At 35.0% G+C, this 13,407-nt stretch overlaps 1 protein-coding gene across 1 annotated transcript in view; it reads right to left on the reverse strand.

The window, feature by feature from the left end:
• The window catches only part of LOC115439662 (DNA-directed RNA polymerase III subunit RPC1-like), a 79,730-nt gene that overhangs the window by 36,023 nt on the left and 30,300 nt on the right, over positions 1-13,407 (reverse strand). The window contains exons 5-7 of the mRNA XM_030163536.1: positions 10,086-10,199; positions 764-850; positions 594-676 (exon numbers count right to left, since the gene is read on the reverse strand). Of these exons, the coding sequence (XP_030019396.1) occupies positions 594-676; positions 764-850; positions 10,086-10,199 (284 nt within the window). The remainder of the gene's footprint in view (positions 1-593; positions 677-763; positions 851-10,085; positions 10,200-13,407) is intronic.

The following is a 13,407-nucleotide window of genomic DNA, read 5'->3' on the forward strand; positions in this document are numbered from 1 at the left end:
TAAGCAAATTTGACAGAAAATATAGATCAGGAGTGTCAGACTCATTTTAGTTCAGAGGCCAAATTCAGCCAAATTTGGACTGAAGTGGGCCGGACCAATAATATAATAACACAATTATATATAAATAAGTTCCTTACATGGTTAAAATGTTTACCTCTACAAATTGTCCTTTAAAACAATGTGAATAACATGTACAACCTAAAATTTCTTTAGCAAAATAAGTGCAATTTTAACATTATACCTCAGTTTATCATTTACACATGTTCATTAACACCGACAGATCACAGTGGATCTACAAAGACACAAATATTTTGTAACAGGCAGAATATTGTTAAAATTATTACACTTACTTCTCTGAAGAAATTTCAGCTTTTTCATATTAGTTCAGGATATTTACGTTTTTTGTGAAATGATTGTTTGTGTAAATACAGAAACATTACATGAAAAATATTTACATTTACAGAGAGAAAAATTTTGAAGTTGTAAGTATTTATAGGGGTTATTATGATAATATTTTTCCCGGTTTGTATGTGGAACCTGAACTAAAATGTTTATGAATATCTTAAGTGTAATATTTGCATTTCATGTCATACCTCATGTACTTATCTCTGCAGGTTTCAAGGAACTTCTCCAGCTGAGTTGGCGTTATGCGATCCAGCTGATACAGAACCTTTGGCTGCAAGTACAGAAGTAAAGGTAAGGTTAAATTTCATCAAAAAATATGGATGCCCTGAAGGCATTAGTCCAGAGTGTGTGGACTTACTTCACTGGTGCCGTTGTCGTTGATGCCGTACTTGTCTCGGGTCTTCTTGATCCTTTCTGAGACACTTTTAATGAATTTCTTGATCTCCTGCAGTGAAAGGAGGAGATTTGGATCATTTCAGAGTTCACTTATGTGTTAGACACTGTATGTTTGATGCTGAACTCTGTCATGCAGTTGTTAGGCATCACAATAAGACAGTTAAACACATTAGACCAGGCGTGTCAAACATAAAGCCTGCGGGCTAAAACCGGCCCAATATATGCTCCAATCTGGCCCGCAGAATGAATTTCAGACGTGCAAAAGTTATACAGAAAATATTAACAGTTAAGGGCATTCAGGGGCCATATACAACTCAATGTGAAATCAGGTAAAATAATAACATAAGTGGTTCCAGGCACAACAAATCCCGCCCCTTGCACATATTGTAGCTAATTTTGGTATCGATCCAGCTGATGTCATCATATCTATGCGTGTGCGGATGTCACATATCAATTGCCTCTACATATGTGTCAAGTTTGAAGTAAATTGAAACAAAAATGATGTTTTATAGACATGTGAAATTTCACCCATTATATGTAAATGGGAGAAAAAAAAGATTTTAAAAATTCCTAAAAAAACCCTGAAACTTTGACCTACTTTTCCCAAAATGTAATGACATGTATTCTGGGTCACTGGCAATGTATAAACAAAATTTGGTATGAATTCAACCAATAGTTTTACTGCTAAAGTGTTAACAAACAAACAAACAAACAAACAAACAAACCGAACCAAAAACAATACCTATAAATAATGACAACTCCAAATATTCTCCATGGTCTAATGTGAAAAAAGCAAAATTATTTTATGAAATTATTTACATTTACAAATCCTGTCACAATAAAATGTGACTAACCTGAACAAGTATAAGAAACCTGAAATTTCCTTTGACAAATAAGTGCAATTTTAACAATATAATGTCTGTTACAAAAGTTTTCTGCATTTGTAGATAGACTGTGATCTGTAAATTATGTTAATAATAAAATGCAACATATTATTGGTGAAATTGCACTTATTTTTTAAAAAAGATATTTCAGGGTGTACAAGGTTGATCAGGCTATTCATATTTTCATAAAGTGATTTAACTTTCAAAGTAAACAAAGAGAAAAGTTTGGATTATTACACCACCCCCCGAAGGGGAGGCAAGGGGTATTAGTTTTGGTTCAGTTTGTTTGTTTGTTAACACTCTAGCAGCAAAACTATTGGTTGAATTCATACCAAATTGGGTTTAGAGATTGCCAGTGACCCAGAATAGATCAGATTAGATTTTGGGAAAAGTAGGTCAAAGTTCAAATTTTCTATGGATTTTTTAAATCTTTTTTTTTTTTTTCATTTACTTATAATGGCAGAAATTTCAAATGTCTGTAGCAGCAAAACTACTGATTGAATTCATATCAAATTGGGTTTATAGACTGACAGTGACGCAAAATAGATGTGGTTACATTTTGGGAAAAGTAGGTCAAAGTTCAAATTTTCTATGAATTTTAAAAATATTTTTTTCTCCCATTTACTTACAATGGGCTAAATGTCAAATGTGTATACAAACATCAATTTTGTTTCGATTTACTTCAAACTTGGCACATATATAGAGGTAATTGATATGCTGACATCACCACACTATAAGCATGATGACATCAGCTGGATCGATGCCAAAATAAGCTACAATACGTGCGAGGGACGGGGTTTTTTTGTACCTGTCGCCACTTGTTTATAGGTTATTATGCCTATCATTTCACTGGTCCCGCCCACTTGAGATCACATTGGGCTGAATGTGGCCCCTGAACTAAAATCAATTTAACACCCCTGCATTAAACAGTCTCTTAGTAGGTACTGTATGTGACAAGGATAAAGGACAGATTATTTATAAAAGACACACATCTGAGTTATTAAATGCATCTTTCCAAATGTTGCCGACACTCCGTTCTTTGAGTTCAACCACGACATGCTTCGATCACTGTACCTCCAGGTATTTCTCTGAGCCTGTGTCAGTTAACTCCTTCACAAAGGGGAGAGGTTCACACATACAGAACACCGATTAATTCCATGAGACAACTTTCTTTTTATTTTTCTTTATGATATTAACATTAGACACAACATCCCTCTCCATCTTGTACCTTAAATGCATTAATTTACTGTATTGTCATCATTATTATTATAATCATCTAATCTTTATGCTATGTTGCCTATGTATTTCTAATTTGCGTATGACATATATTTGTGCTTTTTTTTAGCCCATAAAGACCCAAACAGCCACGGGCAAACAAAACCATCTACTCATCTAAAATATTTAATACCTGTTGATCCACAAATTCTATCAATACATGTAAATAATAGGTGTAAAATGTAGTTTGTCATCTTTTCATGGCCATCAGATTTGACCCATTTGGCTCCGTAGTTACCGTGGAAACACCTTCTTCTTCTTCTACAACATCGATTCACCAGTAAAACCCTTGAAGAGTGGATGGACACACTTGTTTTACGTTTAGTTATTGATGTATTTTACTGAAAAAGTCACTTTTTCTTCAGTTTTCTCTGTTTTTCTCTGTATTAACTTTTACATTTATTCAGAAATTTTATGAACATCTACATGATCAGTGAATTAAATATAAGGGAAAACATATGATTTACACTGAAAACACTCAAAATAAAGAGGATAATATTACAATAAATGTTGATAAATCACTTAAAAACGGTTAAATATACAGAAAAATTCATTTGGGGACTGCCACAAAAGTATAAATGGGTTCGTTAAATGTTAAAGCTGAAAGGATATAATGTAGAAAAAAAGAAATGACATCAAAAGCTCCACAGGTTTATTCGTATTGTTAAAGAACGAAAAAATGGTTCCGATATATGTAACAAACATTTTCTATATTCAACTGTTTTGTATTCATAGATTCCCTCTATAGCTACCCACTACCTGTCCTTAGACATTTCCCTTTTAGTCATTTTCTGTGACAGACGTCTTTGTTGGTGTGTTTGTAACCAGGCTGCAGGCACCTCTTAGCAGGAGGTTTATGTATTTAAAATAATATAAAAGAGAAATCTGTTCTTCCTGACCAGAGGGGATTGCAGAAAGCTGGTTTCCTCAGATACAGTTTCATAGAAAGCACAAGGTTTTGCACTGTATATACGTTTATGTTTATTCTCATGTATGATGGAGGAACAGCAGGGTGGAAACATGAAAGAGAACTTCCATTTATGATGCATCCCTATGCATACAATACAAAAAAATATACATAAATACAGGATCTTGCCTCTCTTTAAGTGGAGGGGAGAAATGTTACACAATATGGACAAAAGTACTGGGACACTTTGAAATCAGGTGTTTCTTTTCTAACAGGGGTCTGGGGTACAAAACAATAATGATAAATGCCATAATATAGTTTTATATTGGGATAAATATCATTGCACTGGGTTTGTTTAAATTATTGTTGCTTCCAAAATGCCTCAGAGATGGTTTTATTGATTTTGTTTTTTAATCCATGACTATGATTTTAAATGTGCCTCTAAATTTCTAAAATATTTTTCATGCTCTGACTGTAAATAATACTTTTCTACCACAACTAACCATCTACTTTCTTCACATCTCCCATTAAACTTGAAGGAAATATTGATGTTTCTAAACTATGTGGACCAAAATATTGGGACACATCATGTCTACAGCTGTAAGATATCCTGTTCATGCTGATTTGAGATAAAAACATCAACATGTCCTAAAAGTTTAATGGGACATTTTTTTTCCTAAATGAGATCTGAGGAAAGCAGATGCTTAATTGCAGTTGAAGAGTATTATTTACAGTCAGAGCATGAAAAATATTTGAGAAATATAAATGCAGAACATTTAAAATTATAGTCAAGGATAAAAAATAACTAAAAACAAAAGGAATGTTGAGAGAAATTAAGTGAAAACCATCTCTGAGGCATTTCGGAAGCAAAGAAAACAACTTAAAGAGGTCATATTTTGATAAACCCACTTTAATTAGTCTTTGGTTCGTTTATTTGTGTATTTGGACCCTAATAGTTCAAAAAGTTTGAATTAGAACCCTCCAGGTGCTGCAAAGCTATCTTTATATTCATTTTTGCAAAAATCAAGTGGATTTCTACAACCCATTTCAATTCCTTCTCAATTTATTATGTTTTATAACTAGTTACATCACGACATTTGCAAATATAAGGTCAAGATTTCCGACGAACATTTCTCCAAATATGACATAACTGTTTGTCAGCAGCAGCAGTTACAGTAAAAACTGAAATATGTCCAAACTTTGAGCCAATTACATAAAATGTTCAATTGTTGGTTGTATTAATGAACACAAGTGGCTGAACGGGACAGAAAGCACAGTCAATAACCTGGAGGGGGTGGGGGGCGTGAAGTGGCTCATTTGCATTTAAAGGGCCAGCGCTCAAAACGACCTTTCTGGTGTCATTACTCAGAAATAGGGTTGAAGATGGACCTGTGGAGTTGAATTAATGAAGAATTCAGACCCAAGCATAGCATTAACAGTTTATGTAGAGTACAGAGAATGTTTTAAAATGCATAATTCCATTTAGAAAAGCAAAATATCACTCCTTTAACCCTTTCATGCATGATGTCAACATTTGTGGACACATAGTTTAAGCTCACTTTCCGAAGTGTTATAAAGGCAATATTCTCCAAACCACATGGGTTTCCCTTCTATAGACCCTAAGCAATACAATGAAAAGAAGTGTCATCTTAGTGTTAGAATTTGGACTGCTCTGTGATCTCATAAAGTTATCCTCCTAAGACCCAGCTAAGGGTTTTCTGTCCCCGTTTGTAGACAGGAGTCATATCTTTATATAAAAACCCTCAAAAACAATCAAAAAACAGCTGTCCACTGCAAAGGACATTCCATACAAATTTTGAAAAATGCATCTGAAAAACTATTGCATCATAATGTTTCCAATATGGGCAATTATTTAATTAAAAAAAGCCAGAACACAAATATTAAAAATCTTCCAAATAAAGCCATATTTTTTAAAAAAGTTCAAAATACATTTCAACTTTAGCCAAATTTTGAGCTATAAAATCAATCTAAAAAAATGTAGATGTTTTTTCATAATTCATGCATGAAAGGGTTAAACAAAAGTAACCCATGCAATGATATTTATCCCAATATAAAACTACATTATGACATTTATTGGTATTGTTTTGTATCCCAGACCCCTGTTAGAAAAGAAACACCTGAATTCAACGTGTCCCAATACTTTTGTCCATATGAGCACAATATACCACTTTAAAAATGCAGTAATACTGTATAAACACACAAGTTTCCTCCAGTTTCCCATGTCTTCAAAAACGAGTACATGTGTTTTAATTCTGCTATCGGTACCCCCGACCACGGTGATGACGAAGATCTGGAGTCTGACCCCGAGCATCTTCAATAGCATCTTATTGTTCCTAATACGTGCTAAGTGCTAATGCAAAAGGTTAATGCTAGATGCTGTGTGATGGCTAAAATGCAGAGTCCTAACTTCCTTATAAAACAGTGAGTTAACTTTAACCTTAAAGCGTATTGTATTTTATGAATTCCATCCACATCAATCCACTTCCAAACTCAAAAACCACAGCACTTACACTTACTTTACTGCACTGCCCTTGATTTCACAAAAGCATTGGACACTGTGGATCATTATCTCTGAGGCTGTGTGTATACTGGGCTGGAAAGCAATTCCTATAGATCGTTAAGTACCGCCTGTCTCTTAGAAAGCATTATTTTTTTTTCCCATTAATAATTGCACAATAAGAGCTTCAAGGCTTTCGAAATCCTCCACTGACCTTTTGCAATGACTTATGTACTTTCTCAAAGCAAGCAAACTCAAATACATGATTTCTGAGCTAAAACATTAAAAATAAACGTTTGATCAAAGCTGGATGACCTCATAACCTTATATTGTGATGAGTTTTAATTTGGCAGGAGTTATACAAATTGTTTCAGTAAAAATAAATGAATAAAAACCCCAGCATATAACCTCTATTTGTATAAAATGGGTGTTATTACCTTATTTTACAGATGTTGCTGCACATATTTCTTATATTATGGGTTTGTGTCTGCTTGCATATGGTGCTAAAGTAAACTGTTTCAGTCTGTTGATACACTTCAGCATCTGTTCGCACAAATAGCCAGTTTGTGTAATGTGTAATTTTGCTGTTGCTGAAGAAATAATGAAAGATGAAACAATGAAGGATGAGCTGTGGATCCAGCTTGTGCAGTAGGTGAGTGATATAAGATATGAAATGTAGAATAAGCCTCGTAGTGCCGCATTGGCTTACTTTCTTTTTTATGTAATTCTTTTGTTGTTGATTTTATTGCAAATATGAAAAAAAAATAAACAAAACAAAACGGTGCAATATGTAGTAATGTAATAATTCTTCACTTCATTATGTAATAACATGTCGCATTTACTAAAACAATCCTTGAACGCATTTTGTAATAAACTTTGCCGCATTTTATAATAACTTATACATATTGTATCTTCCATATTTCAGTGCACCAGTAAGTTTTTTGTCAGTAATACTTAATTAGTGCAGCTTTTGTCTGTAGCTTGTAAACACATTCTCCATTATAATGAATACAGTTACATTTGATTTAGGTTTGACCAATGAAACATCCTACTTATTTTTTTTTTTAATTCTAATTAAGCTGGAATGTTTACTGTTGTTTTGCTGGTAGGATGGTTTTTCCAATCAAGGCATCAATTTTGATGGTTTATTACATAATGCACCAAATGATTACATTTCCTTTAAAAAAAAAAAATGCTACACCCGCAACTGTTGCAATATGTAATGCTATTACAAATTGCGGCAAAGTTTATTACAAAATGTGTTCAAGAATTTTATTACAAAATGCGGCGTTATTACATACTGAAGTGAAAAATTATTACCGTATTACATATTGCATCGAAATTACATAATGTGGTGCTACAGGCCTCTCGAAATCAGAGTAAAAAAACGAAAAAAACCTGTTGTACTCTTGTTAGTTCATATTGTATGTCTATGTATACTTTGTATCTATGCACTGTGATTCAAAATTCAAACAAATATGTAAAAAAAAAAGAAATAAATAAAATAAAATCTGTCATACTATTTTGTTAGTTCATATTGCATGTCTATGTTCACATTGCATCTATGTACTGTGATTCTAAATTCAAATAAATATGTAAAAAAAAAAAAAAAAACACAACAAAAAACCCCCCAATTAACTCTTTCGGTGCCAGACAGTTAAGGGGCTAATAAGCCTTAAAAGTGCCACAGAATTTGGCTGTTTTTCAGTATTTCGCGTCGTTTTTATAATCGAAGTCTGAATCGTCATCAGAACTCATTTTCTAGCAGATGGGACTGTTTTGACAGATCGCTGTGTTTACGATATTACTACAAAATGGCCATCTAATTTGCATATGATTTCATTCATAAATTCATTCATAAAATTTCCCAAGCAGAAAATGAAACACGAGCTCTTCCTTGGTCAAAAACCGCTCGGTAACATCCGACCGATTGCTATTTAGATTCAAAACGCACCGGACGCAGCCGATTCATTATTGATCGTAATTTGCAAGAAGATTTGAAAGAACGTCATCGAAATGTGAGAAAGAAATGGGGGTGGATGGTTTGTTTGTACACAAATATGGCGTGTTCTCCAAAGCCGATCTGATCAGCCCGTGGCACTTTAAAGGTTGTATTCGTAAAGCCGATTTAATCGGCCCATGGCATTGAAAGAGTTAAACCTCTTACACTATTTTGTTTGACATTTAAAAAATTTTTGGTTTTCATAAAATACAAATAGTCCAGTTGCAATTACGAGTCCATGTATATGCACTTTATTCTGCTTAGCTGCTGGGGAATGTCTTTTAAATAGTGAATATGTTTTACTTTTATGTGTCTGGGTTTTTTTTTTTTTTTTTTAGATATTCTGTCTTTTTTTTGTCCTATTCTTATTTTATTACTGAGACCTGAGTACACATTTTCTTCTTCATGTGCTACATTGAATGAATGAACATAAATGAACCTTGAGTAGCATCATTAAAAAAATGCTACATGAAAAGGTTAGAGCGGTGTCTTTAACTGTAACACGGGACTCATATAATCATGATTCCATTTATGTGCAATGCTTTGAAACACCCACAGACATCCATGAATTAACCTCTTTATCAAACCAGTCACATAATGACTGGCTGATCATCAAAGTTCCTTTGAAAGTCTGATTGTACCATTTCTGGTGTTTTTATCCACATGCAATAATCTTAAAAGCTATTTCTTCATCTGTGAATTAGGATTTCAGACAGATCATTTTAACCCCTAAAAACCCAAACATCCACTGGTGGCCAAAACCATCTACTGATCTAAATTGTTTAATACCTAATGATCCACTAATCCTATTAATACAAGTAAATAATTGGTGTAAAATACAGTTTGTCATCTTTTCATGGCCATCAGATATGACCCATTTGGACGTTCAGAGGCTCTGTAGTAGCGCTGAAACAGATTAATTGATTAGGTGCTTGAAGCGAATGTAAAATTCACGCTTTGATTAATCAACTCGAATTGATTGAAGGGAAATATTCTATTGCAGTTTTCATGAATTGAAGCTTCTTTGTGTGTCACTGTGAAACACAATAGTGGAACCAATGTTTAACAGCAGAGAAATGAAGGAAACAAAGGTTTGATTCAGGAGAATTGTGGTTGAATTATTTTTTTGGATCACTTTGAGTCGATTAATTGTTTCAGCTCTACTCTGTAGTTACCATGGAAACACCGTCATCTTCTAAAACACTGATTCATCAGTAAAACCCCTGGAGTTGGATCAATGACAGTGGATGGTATACATTCAGTTAATGGTATAATTTTACTGCACACATCACTATTCCTTCAGTTTTTCTCCATTTTTGATACAATAACCCTCAACTTTAATCTGAGTTTTTATAGTCATCCACATGATCAGTAAATTAAATATTGGAAAATATCTGATTTTCACTTAAAAATGCAAAATACCGAGCATAATACTAGAATAAATGGTGACAAATCAATTGAGAAAAGTTAAAAATAGAGGCAAAATAATTTGGGAACTGCCAAAAAAATAGCACTGGGTCTGTAAGGGTTAATGTGATAATGTTTTATTGTCTTTTCTTATTTGCCGTTTTGTAAAAAATTCTTCGTATTTATTCAGTTTCTGTGCTCTCATCAGTAATGAAACTGAAGACTTGAGGCATTTTTATCTTATTAATGGAACTGCACTTGAAAAGTTACCACAGACTGTGATGAGATTACCTCCAAGAAGCTGTCCCTGCAGCACAGGAAGTCGGCTCTCTTCATGATGGCGTCTGCGGTGAGGACCAGCTCATTCTGGCTGAGTGCCGGCTCGTCTGGACATGTGTAAACGGCCTGGCGGGGGTGGACATGATCACAGTCAGATAATTGGACAAGAGAGCTCAGTCACAGGTCGACAGCTCCGGACCGCAGCCTCTCATAAAGGTTAACAGCTCCTGAAGACTCATCCTCATTATATCTGAACCTACACCTACTGCCCAAGAGTTACACTAGATTCAATCTAATCTATAGTAGCCAATCACAGCTGCTTATTATTATTATTATTATTATTATTATTATTATTATTATTATAACTATTTACATATATTGCTTGTATATCATTATTCACTGTTATAACTTTTGTTCTGTGATTATTAAACTATATAATAATAATAATAATAATAATAATAATAATAATAATAATAATAATAATAATAATAATAATAATGAAGGAGAAGAAGAAGAAAAAGAAAAGGAGGAGAAAGAGGAGGAGGAGGAGAAGACAGGAGCAGAAGATGACAGAGGAGTAGGAGAAGAAGAGGAAAGAAGAAGAAGGAGGAGAAGAAGCAGAGGGAAGAAGGAGGAGGAGAAGAGGAAAGAAGAAGGAGGAGGAGAAGAAGAAGAAGGAGGAGGAGAAGGAGGAGAAGAAGAGGAAAGAAGAAGGAGGAGAAGAAGAGGGAAGAAGAAGGAGAAGAAGAGGGAAGAAGAAGAAGGGGAAGGAGGAGAAGAAGAAGGAGGAGGAGAAGGAGGAGGAGAAGAAGAGGGAAGAAGTAGAAGGAGAAGAAGGAGGAGGAGAAGAAGTAGAAGGAGGAGGAGAAGAAGTAGAAGGAGGAGAAGAAGTAGAAGAAGGAGGAGAAGAAGAAGGAATAAGTAGGAGAAGAAGAGGCAAGAAGTAGAAAGAGAAGGAGGAGAAGAAGAAGAGGGAAGAAGTAGAAGGAGAAGAAGAAGTAGAAGGAGGAGGAGAAGTAGAAGAAGGAGGAGAAGAAGAAGAAGGAAGAAGTAGAAGGAGACGAAGAAGAGGCAAGAAGTAGAAAGAGAAGGAGAAGAGGGAAGAAGGAGAAGAAAAGGGAAGAAGGAGGAGCAAAAAAGACGGAGTAGAAGAAGGAGAAGGAGGATAAGGAGAGAAGAAGAAAGAGGCGAAGGAGAAGAAGAAATGTATCTGTAAAACTGTTGCATTTTTCTGTTTTCAGGCCAGACAATTATTTTCCATCCAGAAGCCTTTACTTTCCAGTGTCTCAGCTGTAGTGAATTATTCCAAACACTAACATGTAACTTGATGATTTTATATAAAAAATGACCTTCTTCTCAGCGTTGAGGACAACATTTATTTACACCAGCACAGACTGAATATTACATACATACATACTGTAGAAAGAACTCGGTGTTCTGTGATTATTTCTCTCCACAGCTGCTAAGTTAGCGATAATTGGTCCCTATATTCAGTATAAACTGTCAGCTTGGAACAGATGGAACTGAGGTGACTCATGTTACTGTCTTTGCAGCTGTAACATTCCACAGACACATGGCAACACGACTTAGACCTGCCATATCAAATTTAATACCTTTTAAAAACTTTTTCATTCATTCATTCATCATCTGACTTTGAAAGTGTTAAATACAGATATGTAAATTCAAGACTTTTCAGTTTCATACTATCTTCCACATAAAATTATTGTAGATAATTCATTTATCACGACAGGGGTAGTTGTTCCTTTACCTGCTTACGGTAAACATCAGTGTCAAAGTTGAACTGTTACCCGTTTATTTGTCATCTGTGTCCGTTAGCTCGACTGACTCCCTTTTCTTACATCATGCAACTTTCTCTGTTTATGCTGTAAACTGCAAACAAAATCACCTCCAAAGCACTTTTGTTGTAGGTCTGGGGGGTATGGCCAAACAAATGGCATCTTAACATTTTTCAATGTCATGGACGATTCAATATTTGTAGCAATTTATTTGTTTACATCAAGACAAAAGCATGATTCCCAAGTAGTTCTTCAAGTAGTTCAATAATACTATATGCCATGTATGACTATAGAAACATATTTAAAACTAGAAAAGCACTCAGAGAGCGCAGATGTCCACCAAGGCAGATCAACCCCCCCACCCACAATCACCACCAAAATTTTATCATTTGTTCTTTGTGCCAGTATCAACGTCTCCTGAAAATTTCATGAAAATCCGCCCATAACTTTTTGAGTTATCTTGCTAACAGACAAACAAACCCCGATGGTACCAAATATATCGCAACAAGCAAGTAAATTAAATATGGTAGTTCTACTGAGAAAAAAAAGTCTCCAGAGAAAATAAAAATAAAAATCGCAATTCTTAGATTCAGGCATTTTTCTCTAGCCTAACCAGCCCTCTGGTTATCTCAGAATATTCAATACTGAGAAAACAGTCTAGAATTGGGCCAATCACTGCGAAATACGCACTATCTATTCTATACCGACCAATCACAAGTCTGGGGGGGGGGGGGGGGGCAGGTTGTTCACAATGCACCGACTTCTTTTTGTCACGAGTCAAAGTCAGTTCCAAGTCCGCAAATCTCTTTCCAACTGTTGTCAATTGTTTACTTGGTTCAAAAATAAGGACTAAATAACAGATTACAGATTACACCCTGTGTTCTCAAATTTCTCTGACAAAAGCGACAGTAATCACATCCGTCTGATCTGTGATTGGCTTACTTGTTAGTCCCGCCTTCATATTTGGATTCAAGCCCTGCGATTCCAGATGGATTTCTCATTGAGAAAGACGGATGGATGGTCAGGCTAATTTTTTTTCAATTTTCCAGCCCTATTTTGTGCATAAATAAATGTTTCAAAAACAGAGAAAAAGTCTCAGCAGCAGAGATTGGAAGTACTAACTAGAAGCACTCGGAGAGCGCAGACCTCCGCCAAGGCTGATCAGTGCCACCCCCCGTGGGCCCCCCCACCCCCGATCACCCCCAAAAGTTAATCATTTCTTCCTTATCCCATTTCCAACAAACCCTGAAAATTTCATCAAAATCTGTCCATAACTTTTTGAGTTATGTTGCACACTAAAGGACAGACAAACAGACAAACAAACCCTGGCAAAAACATAACCTCCTTGGCGGAGGTAATTATTTTCAAAGTGTTTAATTCAGCAAATACATTCATACATGAGATTTGTTAGGATGATTAGAACCTGTCTCCTGCAGGGATACCTGTCACCAAGACAACGCCATCTACAATTTCAGAAATAATAAGACGGTGATTAAAATTCTGTCCTTGGAATGTAAGCTGTTCATGTCAATATTCAT

Source organism: Sphaeramia orbicularis, chromosome 19 (genome assembly GCF_902148855.1).
Source record: "Sphaeramia orbicularis chromosome 19, fSphaOr1.1, whole genome shotgun sequence".
Classification (NCBI taxonomy): Eukaryota; Metazoa; Chordata; class Actinopteri; order Kurtiformes; family Apogonidae; genus Sphaeramia; species Sphaeramia orbicularis.